Raw genomic sequence first — 14,624 nt, forward strand, 5'->3', positions numbered from 1 at the left:
AGTAATAAGGAATAATATCCATGAAGCTTTACTTAAAGACCTCCTACCAATCAACCAAATAATGAAGAGTAGAAGACTGCCGTGGTCAATGAAGGGCACTGAGAAATTGTCGCCACGATTAAATTGTTTTTTAAAAGAATCAGAAAGAAGAAATAGATGCTCGTATTCCGCATTCCGACATCAGGATTCTTTCAGCTTAGCATCCCCATGTTTATCAAAACCAAGAAAAATATTCCCTCCCTTGTCTTTCCAAAATCAGTGTCTAAATCACCTCGTGATGCCCTTTTTTTATCCTGAAAAACAGCATATTTCTCAGGTTACAAATCCACACGGCCCCATATATTAATTTAGTGACCTGATTGCCTGAAAGTTAAAGATATGAGTGGGGGAGCCCCCAGGGCTGGCGCTGAAGTGGCTTTGCATGAAGTATGAATCAGACATGGAAGCCAAACATATCAAACAGAATAATTATTATTTTGAGGTATTAAAACTGTTCCCTCGGCATAAAAGTCGTTACAGGCAATCTACAAACTTGAAACAACTGGGAACAGAGCTGCCCTCCCCTCGCTGTCTCATTCCACTCACTCCGGCTGAGATGGGACCGCGGTAAAAAGATGTGGAGATTTTAGCAAATCCACAGATTCAGAAGTCGTGGATGGAAATAGCTATAAAATGACTAAAGAGGACGGACATGTCAGGGCCGACTGTCACTTAGACGGGTCTGCTTTGCCCTGATCAACACCTCTTCCTCTCACAGTGGCTAATTCCACTCATTAAAACTCTATTAGAATTAATTAACCTAAATTAAAAAAGCAAATACCACTCCTAAGTCATCCCTGGGATTACCCACACAGAGAAAAGTGGTTTCCAGATGAACAGAGAAGGTAAGGAATTTGGGGAGTGTGAGTGTGGAGGCCTCAAAACAGCATGAGGTCAAGGGGCACTTGGAAGATGCGAAGAGGACCAGCTCGTGATGGCGGGAGTCGAAAAGCACAAAGAAGGCTGAAGATGAACCTGGCTGATTTTAAAACTTTGCAGAGGGCCAGTTCCATGTCTGATTTTTTTTTTTTTTTTTTGAAAGATTAGAAACACCTTCCTTCTCTTCTCCTTGTTTTGTTGGGGCCCCTCTGAGGATCCAGAACTGAAGAACTGAAGTTTACGTTACTCATTCTATGGTTTAGTTAAATTTGGAGGTTTAGCGGCTTTTAAAGATTAAGCTGGGAACCCAAACTCAAATTTTTGGAAGGTGCAGTTTCAATTATAATGGCGTAAATGTGTGAAGTGATGGACTGCCCGCCCTTCGTAATCGGAGGCTGCCTGCACGCTCACGTCAAAGCCATTTTCAGAATGTGCCTGCAGCTGTCACTCCACTGACACATTGAGAATCAGGCTGTAAATGTAAGACTAACCTCTTATCGTTGAACTGCTGACCCCAGGGATCTTGACAGTGAAATAACCAAACAAGCTCAAACAGGGGCTGACTCCTGTTTCTTTTGCTTTTGCCATGACAGCTAGCATCGTGCTAGTCATTTCGTAGGCACCCAATGACGATGTCTCGACTGCCTATGCTGTAATTCTGGGTGTGGTGTCTGGGGGGAGATGGAACTCACAGCAGGTGTTTTGAAGCCTGACACTGAAAAGTCCTAACCAAATGCAATGTGCAGTTTCTTCCACTAAAATAGTTGCTTCTACTCTAAGTAGCTCGTATGGGATTGGAGACTAATGAAATGACATCAGTATAAGATGGAAATTCTTTGGTTCCAAAGCACTTTGGTTTTTCCTGGCTGGGGAGTCCACATAGTGAGAGTAGACTCGTAACCTTCAGTTAGAAGGGAAAAGACCCTGAGCTCAGCAGCTGCTCAGACAGGAGCCCACGCAGTACTATTACAAGAAAATCAGAGCTAAGCACCTGCACCCAGGGATTCCTCCCCAGAGAGGTGCACCCCATGTGAGGCTCTCAGCACGTGGCAGGTTCCACTTCCTCCTGTGCCAACCTTAGCACAGCCTTTTACACTCAGGGCTCCACTTCAGCCTTCTGCTCTCAGCATCAGCAAGCCAGCACCCCACTCTGTCACTCTGATGCATTTTCAATGTCGCCCACAGCAGCCCTCAGCCAGAAGGCCTGGCCTCACTGGGCTGTCCAAGCTATCTCCTGAGGTCCTAAATACTTAAAAAATGTGTGCTCTGATTACAAAACTGCATAGGTTTCAAGTCATCTGACCTTAAACTTATCTCTGCCATAAACCGTGCTGTTTTTTGTACAGCTTTGCAGAATGTGTCGATTGTGGACTAGCAGAAGGGCTGGGTTGTGGCTCAGGCTTAGCTTCAATAATCCTGTCTCTGTTGGCTCACTGGCCATTGCCCTTGCGTGGCAGGAAGGGATGACAGTGCTGATGGCGTTTCTAATTGCAGGTGTTCCAGAGGAGAGAATTACAACCACCACCTTCCCTGCAGACACAATTTTGACATCAGTAGCCACCCTCAGCCCTGCACACAGCAGCTCTGCTGCCTTACCTGCACGCATCTCCAGCTCCACCACCAAAGATAACTCCTCAGGTTTGACTATGATGTGCTAGACATTTCAGGTTATGGAGGATGAAATAGAAACTTGAACTCTGGGGTCAAATGCAGCCTCTTCAACTTTCTAGCTGACTTTAGCACAAGTTACTAATATTTTCTGTGTGTCAGTTTCCCCTTCTGTAAAAATGGATATAATAATACTTATTTCATAGAGTTGATAAGAGGACTGAATATGTAAATAGCTTGGTATGCAATGAATAGTACAAAAGAGTAACTAGCATCCTTATTAGTACTTAAAATAAGGGGAGTTGTAATTGAAAGTGAAAGGAGTAGTTTGAGGAAGATCACACATCGAGTAAGAACTATACCAAGGAATGCATAGTTTCCTCTCTACTTATACAATGTTTAGTTCAGATTATTTGAACCATTTGTTATCTTACAGGGTCGTTTGTGGATAAATCTTTGATTCACTTTCTTATTTTAAAGAACAAGCAAGTGTCAATTCAAACAAGGACTCCTGCAGCAAAGATTTGGTTAGGGAATTATCTTTGCTAAAGAGTTTTTCCCGCGCCCTTCAATATGACAGGCTCTTTAACTTCTCTCCTTCTGTTCGTTTCCTTGCAGATCCGAGCACTATGCCCACTGCACCATCCTCTCTGAGCACTGCAGCAAGCACGGCCTCTACAGCCGCTTTCACAATAGGTGACAACCTCACCCTCAGTCATGCAGTCACACCACCACCATGAGCCTGGGATGTGCTCACAGAAGGGTCTTCCATTTGGTCTATCCTGGGTTCCTTTCTTTGAGAAGTTCAATTGAGTCTTCTAATCATGAGGGCAATGGAACAGCAATTAGTCAAAAACGCTTCTCTATGTTAGCCGTGCAACAGCTGATGGGATCAGGGCATAATGTTACTGTAATAACCTATCGGATCGTTGTGATAGCAGCCCCAAAGAGTTGTGTGTTTATGAAAATGCATAGAGAAATGACCAAATATGCTGAGACTTCTTTCTCTAAGAGTGGGTTTAGGTATTAGTGTGAGAAAGACTAGTTCTGTCAATGGGACTCTTCATTCCAAGTGAGTGATTGCAGAGTTCCAGCCATGCTCCATGGGGTGTGGAGGCCAACACCACAGGCCTCCAGGGAATGAAGGGCCCCAGCACCTGGCAGTGTCTGTGGGTGGATCAGCCGAGACAGAGCCTGTGAGCCCACATTCTCCCCCAGATCCTTCCAACTCAAACATCAGACTAGCAGAGATCTCTTAGCTTCCACGAAGCACGTTTTCACCCAATTCTTCCACTAAATACATATACTCATGTAAGATATGTCTCAATTTGTTGAGCATACAATCGATTACTCTGGATCTAGTATGTGTGCAAAGAGTTTACAAAAGTTAAACTAGAGAATGCAGCCACTCTGGCCCATTTTCTGATTTTTTTTTTAATGAAGATGTAAATAGACCTCTCTAGGGGTTGTAATTATGTAAATCTATTTTGAGATTAGTCAAGGGGGTGAGGACCTTTGAAATGTTTGTCACTGCGTGAAATGTTGGCCATGTTGCCATACCATGATCAGATGTGTGCCCAAAAGTCTCAACGTTGTTATCAGAATTGTGTTTGCTGTGTAAATTCATGGAAATGTTTTATAGAACTAGCTGATTAGTTTATAACTCTTGAAGTTTTGCCATTGTCCTAGACACAGCAAACCCTGCACGGTCTGTTAACCCTAGCTGGATAGCCTTTACGGTCTATGAAGCTGAAACATTGAAACCTCCTTTCCCCAAAACAACTATAGCAGAGATATGCTATGATGAAATTTTAACAATTTACCTTCTCTTTTTTTCTCTATTACAGCTCCTACTACACCTTGGCCATCATGTGGTAAGTTTGTTTACCCAGAAGCAGCATATATCACTTTAGAATAGCACTTTAATTATTTCCTTCTTCATTCCAAGCTTCCCAGACCTACGAGCAAGCTAAACTCACTGGCTTTCATTTCTCACCAGTGACGAACTCCAAATCTTAACAGCCAGTGTCCTTCAGGGGCAAGAAGCTTTGATGTTATATTCAGACCTGGTTTTGAGTACCAGCGTTAATAATTAATAGTTATTAGCTAAACAACTTTGGTGAAGCCACTTCCCTTCAGTCTGGGTATTTGTAAAATGGAATGATAGCAAGTTTGTCTGAGGGTGAGGGGCAAGGATTCAGTGTAATGATTAATATGAAATGTGGATATTACCTTCGAGGGGCTTATCAAGAAGATGAAATCTCTCTGTCTCTGTCTGTGTCTCTGTCTTGCCAGGCTTTGGCTCAAAGCAGATGCTCAAGAACAGTTTTTGTATCCATCCTTTTTCTATTTTCTTTGTCTCTCCCCAGTGGAAGGTGAGTCCTTCCCAGTCAGGGCTTATCCCTCTATAGATTTAAATCTCATGGCTGAAGTCGCTGCCTTCAGGAGTTCTCCACACATCTAGTGTAAAGATGAGCCTTCCTTGGTTTGCTTATCAACATGGTCTTTCATGATCAGGTTCCTCCTGGGTCTTTGCCTCCTTACTCTCTTCACTAAAGTAATATGGAAGTACTCACAGTTTCATAAGCACGTAATATTTCTTCCTGCCTCTGTGTTACTCCTTCCCTCTTCCTCTACACTTGGAGTTCCACCCCATCCTCACTCAGCGCCCCTCCTCCCATCAGCTTTATATGTCCTGCCCATATTTTAAATCACATCTTGAGTCACCTCCTCTGGAAAGCCTCTCCTATCCCTCCGATCTGAATAGATTTCTCTCTCTCTTCACTCTCATATTGTCTTGTGCATTATCTTATTTTAGGCATTTGCATGTTTTCTGCAATTCATGTCTGTGTCTTCTCCATGTTAGACCGTATGTTTCCAAAAGCTGATCTTTTGTATGCCTAGTGCTTGGGACAGCATCTTAAATATAATAAGGGTGTAACAATTTTTTTTGCATTACAAATGAGTGAATAGGGGCCGGCCTGGTGGCGCAGCAGTTAAGTTCTCACGTTCAGCTTTGGCAGCCTGGGGTTTCCTGGTTTGGATCCCGGGTGAGGACCTACGTACCATTTGTCAAGCCATGCTGTGGCAGGCGTCGCACATATAAAGTAGAGAAAGATGGACATGGATGTTAGCTCAGGGCCAGTCTTCCTCAGCAAAAAGAGGAGGATTGGAGGCAGATATCAGCTCAGGGCTACTCTTCCTGAAAAAAAAAATGACTGAATAAATCTTTGTTGAAAAGATATTTTTACCAGCCAACAGAATTTGTCTAAATAAAAGTGAGAGTGTGAGATGATGCTGAGGAAAGGGCTCAAAAGGATTTATTATCAATAATTTTACATAAGTAAAGGAATGATGAGGCCTCTGGTCTCTAAATCATTAATGTTCCACATATTTGAAGAAACATAATCAAGAACTACACTTTAGAAAGCAAGGGAAATTATAAAGCAAGAAGAAGGAATTTGTCAGCTGCATCATTCATTTGTGCATCAACACAAGTAATTATTGAGCCCCTGCCAACAACAGGTTTTATACGAGGACCTGGATTTATGGGGATGATCAAAATCAAGTGGACTCTGCTCTCATGGAATATACACTCCAGATAGGAAGATAGACATTAACCCAATAATCATTCAAATATAAACTTGCAAGCTGGATCCTTGATAAGGCAGTGATGTAAGAGAATTATAAAATCATAATATGGAGGCATCTGATGTGTTCCTTCTCTTTTCATGGGGATATTTTTGAAAATATATGTCGTGGCATTTGAATTTAATGTAAATTCATTCAGAAAAATAAAAAAGATAATCCCCACTGTTTTATTTTCTTTCAGATGAAAAATATGCAACAATCTCTGTGAACTACAGTTATAACCATGCAAACCAATCTTATGATGCAAAACTAAATGTCACTGATGAAGTAGAATGTAACTCCACTGAACCTAATGGATATATTAGCTGTGTAAACAATATGTTCCATGGCCTACCAGAATGTAAAATTTTCACTGTTCGTATATATCATAATTCGTGTTCTTCATATAAAGAATTCAAGTTAGAGGTACCACCAGGTAAATATCCACTGATTTCTATTTGTATGTTTACAAAAACAGTACAATTACTCGTGGTGTGTTTTCTAGCAGCCACAGGAATTAGTCAGGTGAGAGAGCAGGGCTGAGAGAAAGGAAGTTAGCAGGTCATGAGTGGGTGAACTTTCTGCTCTCCTAACCCAGTGAAAATTATAAACTCATATCAGCCTTCTGTCTTAATACTTTACCGACTCCCTACCCTTCTTTTACAGAATAGTTCTTGTAGATTGGACATAAGTTATCCCACCGTGGATAAGTGATTATCCACAAGCTTTCTTTTTTCTCCTCTACTTAATTCAAGTCATTAAATATGTATGTACACATATTTCTCCTTTTAAATACAATTGTGTCTGGAATATATTGGAGAAAAACACAAAATCAAGGATACTTTCACAAAAAATGCTTTCACCAAAAAAGGGAGTGTTATAGTCACATTGAGGTAATCAAGCTGGCTTTGCCAGCTAAGCTACTGCTGGGAAAAAGAAAGGAGCACGGTGTCAGCAGACCCAGGGGAAGCACATCTTAACAAAATGCACTTTGGAAAAGGGATTGAGGGACTGCGTAAACTTGTTGAATCTCTCACATCACTTAATAATTCAAGATCATTGATCGATTTATTAACGTTTAAGTAGGTTAAAGTCTGATGTTTTTTGAAAAATGCTATTTAACTTATTCATTTCCTCTAAATATCACTGAAGTAAATTATCAATTAAAAACAGAAAATGACAATTTTTAAAAATATGTTCTCCAAGAGGGAAGCCCCCATACTCTGTGTAACAATCCTTCAATGAAAGATCAAAGAGTAAATGAAAAGACTGAAGATATAAATAGGAAAGCAAAATGGAGTGAGTGTTTTAAAATGTGCAAAAAAAACCTGCAATTTTATCTAGATGTTTGCTTGGGTCCCATTTTTTTAATTAGCATAAATTCTAAGTGAAACACTATCAAAATGTGTGATGTTGGAAAAAGGATGAACTAAACAATGAAGAAACACAAACCTTGAGAGTTATTAGACTTTTTCAAAAGTAATCTAAATACTTGCCAAATTATATATCATGAATATCATTTTAATGACTATACTTGAGCTTATGGCACACATTATAAAATATTAATCATCTATTTCTATATCTTCTTGACAGATCCTGAAAAGTTTCAGCTGCAAAATTGTGTAGAGAATGAAAAAGTAGAGACTTCTATTTGTTTAGATTGGAGAAACAAAGACTTTACTTGTGAAAAAGATAACATTACATACAAATTTCAATGTGGTAAGAATATAGCATTGATCAGAGAGTTTTTTTTGTGGTAGGGAGTTGTTCTAGATACTGTCTTATACTTTCTTTCCACCTTTCCTTCTTTCTCCTTTCTTCCTTCCTACCTACCTTCCCCCTTTTTTTCCTTCCTTCCTTCCTACCTTCCTTCCTTCTCTCTCTCTGTCTGTCTTTGGGTCCTTGGTATGTTTGAAGTCAGATTATAGTATTCTCTATACCGCTCAAAATAGAGACAAGAATTTTCTTGGCAACTGTTAATCACAAGGCATTGTTGAAGAGATTATCGAAGAAGAGTGTCATAAAAAATTATGATACACGCATTGTTAGGATAAGAGGAAAAACAAGTACAGGATACAATTCAAGAGTCTACTTGGCCAACCCTCCATCAACAAAATTCATAAACAACTTCAAGGACACTAGATGAAAGAAAAATGGGAAAAGAACAGTAAATGATTCTAGGAATATGAGTTTGGGTTCATATTGGGGGCAGTAATCAAGATAGCATTTCTTTTAAATGATTCATGGTTTAATGACTTTTTATTTCTTCTTTTTTTAAAAATTTATTGAGATGCAATCTCCCTCCATTGGCAAACAGCCATCTTCTAGGCCATATTTGGCAAGACAGACACAGACCCACAAACATTCACACACAAAAGATAGAGGGTGACGCTGGTTGCAATGATCATGTTACGAGGAAGATGCACGGCTGTGATAGAAGCAGTCTGAGGAGAGCAAGAACAAGCATCATGGACTAATGATAACACAGTGATGAATCTAAAATATCTATTAGGCAAAGGCTAACTCGGGTGCAATCTCAGTTTCTGAACAGAGAACAGAAACTAATGCCTCATTCCATCAAATTAGAGACACTCTCAAATTGTACTTTCTAATATATTTTTGAAAATTGAGTGTAGCAAAATCATACATTATTATAGTAATTTTCAGGATCTTTTAGTTATTTTTATTGCATAGGTTTTAAATCTAATAGATATTAAATAATTATAGATATGAATTCTAAAAAGAAAGTTAAATGCGATATATTTTATTAATATACTCATGTATTCAATACTGTTTTTTTTTCTTTCAGATATCTCAACTGCCTCTAATGGGAAACAAACTGAATCGGGTCCATCTACTGAGGCAAAGATTGAATTGAACGGCCTTGAACCCAACCGTAATTATACTTGTGTTTCACAAGTATTCTATAATCATCATCAGTTTACTAATAAAACAGAAACTATTGAAACTTTATTTAAAAGTGAGTGTACTACTTACATTTCTATGTAAAAAAATTTTTAATGTTTTTATGATTCTTTGGGAATCACAGAAAATGATGTTGTAGATTTGGAAAAAGGATCTCAGAAAATGGATTTGGATCCAGTTTTAAGGTAGAATTTCAAAATAAATGACAGGGGATCCAATCCTCTGTGTTTTGAGGTTGTGGTAGAAACCAAATTGTGAGGTAAGTGAAATTTTTTGTCCACTCCTTTCCTGTTTCTTCCTGCAGCATTGTTCCCTTAGTGCTCTGCTGCTGCATCCTTTGCCCCTCCATTAAATCCTGCCTTTCATAGAAGTAAAGTGAGCACATAAGCTAATAAAACATGGTGGTAAATCTAAGCATTGATGGCAAATAGTAACTATTATTGCTAAAGTGCCAGCAACATAAATAATAACAAGACTATAACAACTAATAATTGGAAAATAAAATTTTGGAAAATAATGGCATTTGGGAGATGGAGGAGAGAGGAAAGCGAAACGTGCTAAAATTCCACTCTTATTTAGTGGAAGTATAGAGATTCCAATTAAATTTAGAATCTTCTGGAAAAAAAGGATGTTGATTATGTGTGTGACAATTTATGAGTGACCACTCGAAAAAAGGACAGAGAAGTAGATAGAATTGTCTACAAGCAGTAGAAGAAAGTTATGGAATAAAAAACGTTCTACATATTAGAGGAGGAAAAGGTGGTGGAGAAAAGGACGAAGAAAAAGAAGAGGAAGAGGAGGAGGAAAAGAAAGAGAAAGAGTGAGAAGACAGAGAAAGGAGAAGGAGGGAGTGGAAGAGAAGAAAGAGAAGAAAAAGAAGAAGAAAGAGAAGAGGAAGGAGAAGGAGGAAAAGAAGAGGGCAGCAGCAAGGAAGTAGTGAGGGAGAGAGAATAGTAAGTAGAAAACAGTAGGCAAGATAATGGAAACACGTCACAGTATATCAAAAGTCACTATAAATATAAATGGTCTAAATTCACCTTTTGAAATATAGATACTCAGACTTGAGTAAAGACATATTTTGGGAAAATTTTGTGGCCTTTAGGAAGATCAAGTGATATTTTAGGGGAAAATTGATCACTTTGCTATATATTGATGAAAATCAATAGAAAGTGCTTGGAAAAAACAAAAAACAAATACAAAAGATAGTAGAAGGAAGGAACTAACAAAGTTTCAGGTGCATGTTATTGAACGAGGGAACAAACAAAAGTACTAAGAATTTATTTGAAAAGTTAAAGCCTTATTGTTGAAAATAATAATAAAGTGATCAGACCTCTAGCAAAACAACCTTCCCACATGGATAAAAAAAGAAAACTAGAGACAAAGTAGAAATTTTACAAATTATAAAGCAACTTTGCATCCAACACAAAAAGTTAGACAAAATGCATGATTTTCTAGAACATATGAGTTATGCACATTTACCTAGGAAGCTTTAGAAATTGGAATTAAAATTATAGTCCAAATAGTCAAATCCTTTGCCCATTTTAATTTTTGTAGTTGAGTTGTAAGAGTTCTTTATCTATTCTAGATAAAAGTCGCTTGTCAGATATATGATTTGCAAATATCTTCTCTCATTCTGTGGGTTGTCTTTTTACTTCATTGGTAGGTTTTGAAGCCTATCAGTTTTTAATTTTGATAAAGTCCAATTTATCACTTTTTAATTTTGTTGCTCATGCTTTTGATATCACATCTAAAAATCCATTGCCAAATGCAAGGTAATGCAGATTTATCGCTATGTTTTCTTCTAAGAATTTTATAATTTTAACTCTTAAATTTAGCTATATTAACCAATTTTGAGTTAATATTTGTATATGATGTGAGGTAAGGGTCCGATTTCCTTCTTTTGACGTAGCTATCCCATTGTCCCAGCACCATTTGCTAAAAAGACTTATTCTTTCCCCATTGAATGTTCTTGCAACCTTATCAAAAATTAACTAACTGGAATCATAGGCTAATTTCTAGATTCTCAGTTCTATTCAATTGATCTACATATTGATCTATGTATATATCTTTATGCCAGTACCACACTGTCAATTACTGTTGCCTTATAAAGTTTTGAAATCAGACAGTATGAGTCCTTCAACTTTGTTCTTCTTCAAGACTGTATATCCGAGGTCTGTTGATGTACTATAAGAATTTTAGGATCAACTTGTCAGTTTCTGCAAAGAATTCGGCTAGGGTTGTGATAAGGGCTGTATTGAATCTGTAGATCAATTTGGGGAGTATTGCCATCTTAATGTTGATGTCTAGCCCATGAATATGGGGTGTCTTTCCATTGATTTAGGTCTCCTTTAATTTATTTCAAAATTATTTTGTAGTTTTCAGTTCACAAGTCTTGCACTTCTTTTGTTAAATTTACTACTAGGTTTAAATTTATTCCTGTTTATAATGGTATTTTCTTTAATTTCATTTTCAAATTGTTTATTACTAGTGTGTAGACATCCAATTGATTTTTCTGTATTGATCTTACAGCTTGCCACGTTACTGAACTTGTTTATTAATTATAATATTACAGGATTTTTGACAGAACATACTAAAATGATTTGCAATTTCATGTGGCAGGAATACCTGAGGACTAAGGAAGCTACCTAAAACTATGTCTTCCAGTAACCCTCCAAAACAATTCAAAACCACAAGAAGAAAAATAAAATGACATAAACACTATGTCCTCTGCACAACTCGAAAAACCTAATACTTTTGGATATTAAATACTAAAATCACCACAGTCTTCACAAGTCGATGTAATGAAATAGAAATTCCAGAAAAAATATATATTATTTTTTATGAAAGTGCAAAGACATTTAAGTAGGGGGAAAGGGTAGTTTTTTCAACAAGTGATCCAAGTACCTTCTAGAAGAAAAAATGAGCATCAGCCTTTACTTCTCAACAAACACAAAAATTAACTCAAAATGAATTGCAGACCTAAACACTAAAGCTAAAACCGTAAAATGTCTAGACAAAGACGTTAGAGAAAAATCTTTTTGTTAGTTTAGTGTAGGCAAAGATTTCTTAGGACATGAAAAGCAAGAATCATAAAAAAAAATTTTATAAGTTAGATTTCATCAAAACTGAACATTCCTACTCTTTGAATAATGCCATTAAGGAAATTAAAAAGCAAGCCACACATTGTGAAAAATTAATTATGTGTAATTATTTTTTTTTTACCCATAACTAATTTTTCAACAAAGGAAGTTTTCCCAGACTATGTAGAGAACTCCGCCAACTGCAAAATGAGACATCAAGTAACCTGATAAAACTGGGCAAACATTTTGAACATATGGTTCACAAAGGAAGACATACGAATGGTCAATAAGCATGTAAAAAGATGCTCAATATCATTAGTCCTCTGGGAAATGCAAATTAAAATAACAATGAGATGATGACGACATTACACACTCACTAAAATGGCTCAAATTAAGAAGACTGACAATAGTATTGGTGAGAATGTAAAGTAATAATTCAGAGATTTCACTCTAGGTATTTACCAAAGAGGAAAGAACACATACAACATGAAGAATTCTACCCAAATATTCATAGCAGTTTCATTCATAGTAGCCAAAAACTTGGAAGCAGCCCAACTGTCTATCAAAAGTTGGATCAATAGATAAAATGTGGTATATCCTTACAACGGAATACGACTCAGAACGAACTAATGACACATGTGACAGCCTGAATGAATCTCTAGAACACTGTGTTAGGTGCGATGTGCTAGACATGGCTTCTGTATGAAAAGTACTTGCTGTTTGATCCTATCTATATGAAATGAATGAAAGACAAATTTAATCTATAGTAACAGAAAGCAGTTCAGGGGGGGTTTGGGGTTGGGCAGGGGAGCTGAGTTGACTGGGAAGTGGCACAGAAGAAATTTGGGGGGATGATAGAAATGTTCTGTGTCTTCATCATGTTCATGTTCTTGTAATCATGTTCATCATGATTGTGATGGTGGTTTTGTTGATGTGTGTATTTGTCAAAACACATCAAACTATACCTCAAATGGCTGTGTTTCATATAAATTGTACCTCATAAATTTGATTTAAGAATCTAGTACATTCTTCATCTCAAGTTCTGATGACTAGTTACTGGAAGTAATGAGAAGTGCTGCTCTGAATAATGACTGTTAAATTTATCAGCACCACCAATGAGAGATTTTCAGCGTAGTGAAATCTAGAAATACCAAGATAGCTGGACAATAATATGTATGAGGCAGAGAGCGAGTTCTCAGATATCTCAGTGGAATCCTTAGGTTCCACAATGTCCCTCTGCAGTGACATTTACTCTGTTAAATGACCTCTAAATCAAATTTAATAAGGTCAGATATTTCTTTTAATTTTATTATTCATAAAATCAAGATATGGTTATTAATAATGCTTGTTTAAAATATGAAGAATGTTGTCTCCATGCCTTAGTTTTCATATTTTATATTCTTATTCTTTTAACAGCTCCAAAACCGCCTCCAAATCTTAGATGTGGTACTGAAGGTGCCAAGAATAGAACGATTTCCTGGGACCCTCCTGAAAATTTTTTTCACGGTTTTACTTTGTGTTATCAGAATGTTTCAGGTAATTTGTATAGAATTTAATTCCATATCAAGAAAGAGAAATCAAGAATTGGAAAGTACTAGAAATGTGTGTTGAGCTAGTGAGCCACGGAGCTCTCTATATAGTGACTGTGATGGGCATCTTATATGCCTTGGTTTTAGAACTGCTTCCACTCACTGTGGGCTCTCCAGCCCCTGAACATCTCCAACATTTGCTTGTCTTTCTTGATCTGTCTTAGTTCCAGTCTTTACACTCCAAAGCCTGAGGAAAAAAAAAGTCTCTGGATAGTAATACTCTTTACGGCACTGGTTAGAACCCATTATTTAAGCACACAAACAAATAAACATACAGCTTCCAAAACTTGCTCCAGTTGATACACACAAAATATTGGGTGAATAAAAATGAACATATACCCATTTGTTCACGGAGGCCAGTTTGATGGGAGGTGGAATCCTGGAACATAGATCTAGTTAGGTCTATGTTATTGCTGCAGAATTAAATGTAGTCCAAAATATGTGCTATGACTGGTTTGATCATGAGTCCTGCAAGTGACGGACTATTTAAGAGAATAAACATCTTCTGGACAACTTACAACACGTGAAGTGCTTGTAGAAAGAGTGAGCATGAAAGGACAATCTCAGAGCAGCCTCAGCACCTGGGACAACCCACTACTAATCCTTTACTAATACTAGCTTCAGGTAGGATTGAACTGATTATCTCACAGAATTCCATCTCTTTGGTAGGTAAGAACTAGACATAAATAATGTAATAGACTTAAAATAATATATTTTGATAACATTGTTTTTGCTGATTATTTGGATCTTAATAATCAAACATCTAATGCAAAGTTACATACCCATGTAGTTTTCAAATTAGCATAAGAGGACTCAAAAGCTATGGAGAAGAAATGTATGCAATGTATTTAAAGTTATGGTAATTTCAAAGGCT

The 14,624-nt window shown here is 37.4% G+C and overlaps 1 protein-coding gene across 19 annotated transcripts in view; it reads left to right on the forward strand.

Annotated features, from left to right (window-relative positions):
• Positions 1–14,624, forward strand: part of PTPRC (protein tyrosine phosphatase receptor type C) — a 114,320-nt gene that overhangs the window by 58,617 nt on the left and 41,079 nt on the right. For 9 of the 19 annotated variants that reach the window (XM_005608046.4, XM_005608044.4, XM_014738039.3 and 6 more), the window contains 6 exons: positions 3,145–3,222; positions 4,374–4,400; positions 6,359–6,592; positions 7,750–7,875; positions 8,966–9,136; positions 13,578–13,697. In XM_005608046.4, the coding sequence (XP_005608103.1) occupies positions 3,145–3,222; positions 4,374–4,400; positions 6,359–6,592; positions 7,750–7,875; positions 8,966–9,136; positions 13,578–13,697 (756 nt within the window). Of the gene's footprint in view, positions 1–2,412; positions 2,557–3,144; positions 3,223–4,373; positions 4,401–6,358; positions 6,593–7,749; positions 7,876–8,965; positions 9,137–13,577; positions 13,698–14,624 lie in introns of all 19 variants that reach the window. The other 10 variants (XM_005608045.4, NM_001309162.1, XM_023632402.2 and 7 more) reach the window with 2 other exon arrangements.

The sequence above is a fragment of the Equus caballus genome, chromosome 30 (genome assembly GCF_041296265.1).
Source record: "Equus caballus isolate H_3958 breed thoroughbred chromosome 30, TB-T2T, whole genome shotgun sequence".
Taxonomy (NCBI): domain Eukaryota; kingdom Metazoa; phylum Chordata; class Mammalia; order Perissodactyla; family Equidae; genus Equus; species Equus caballus.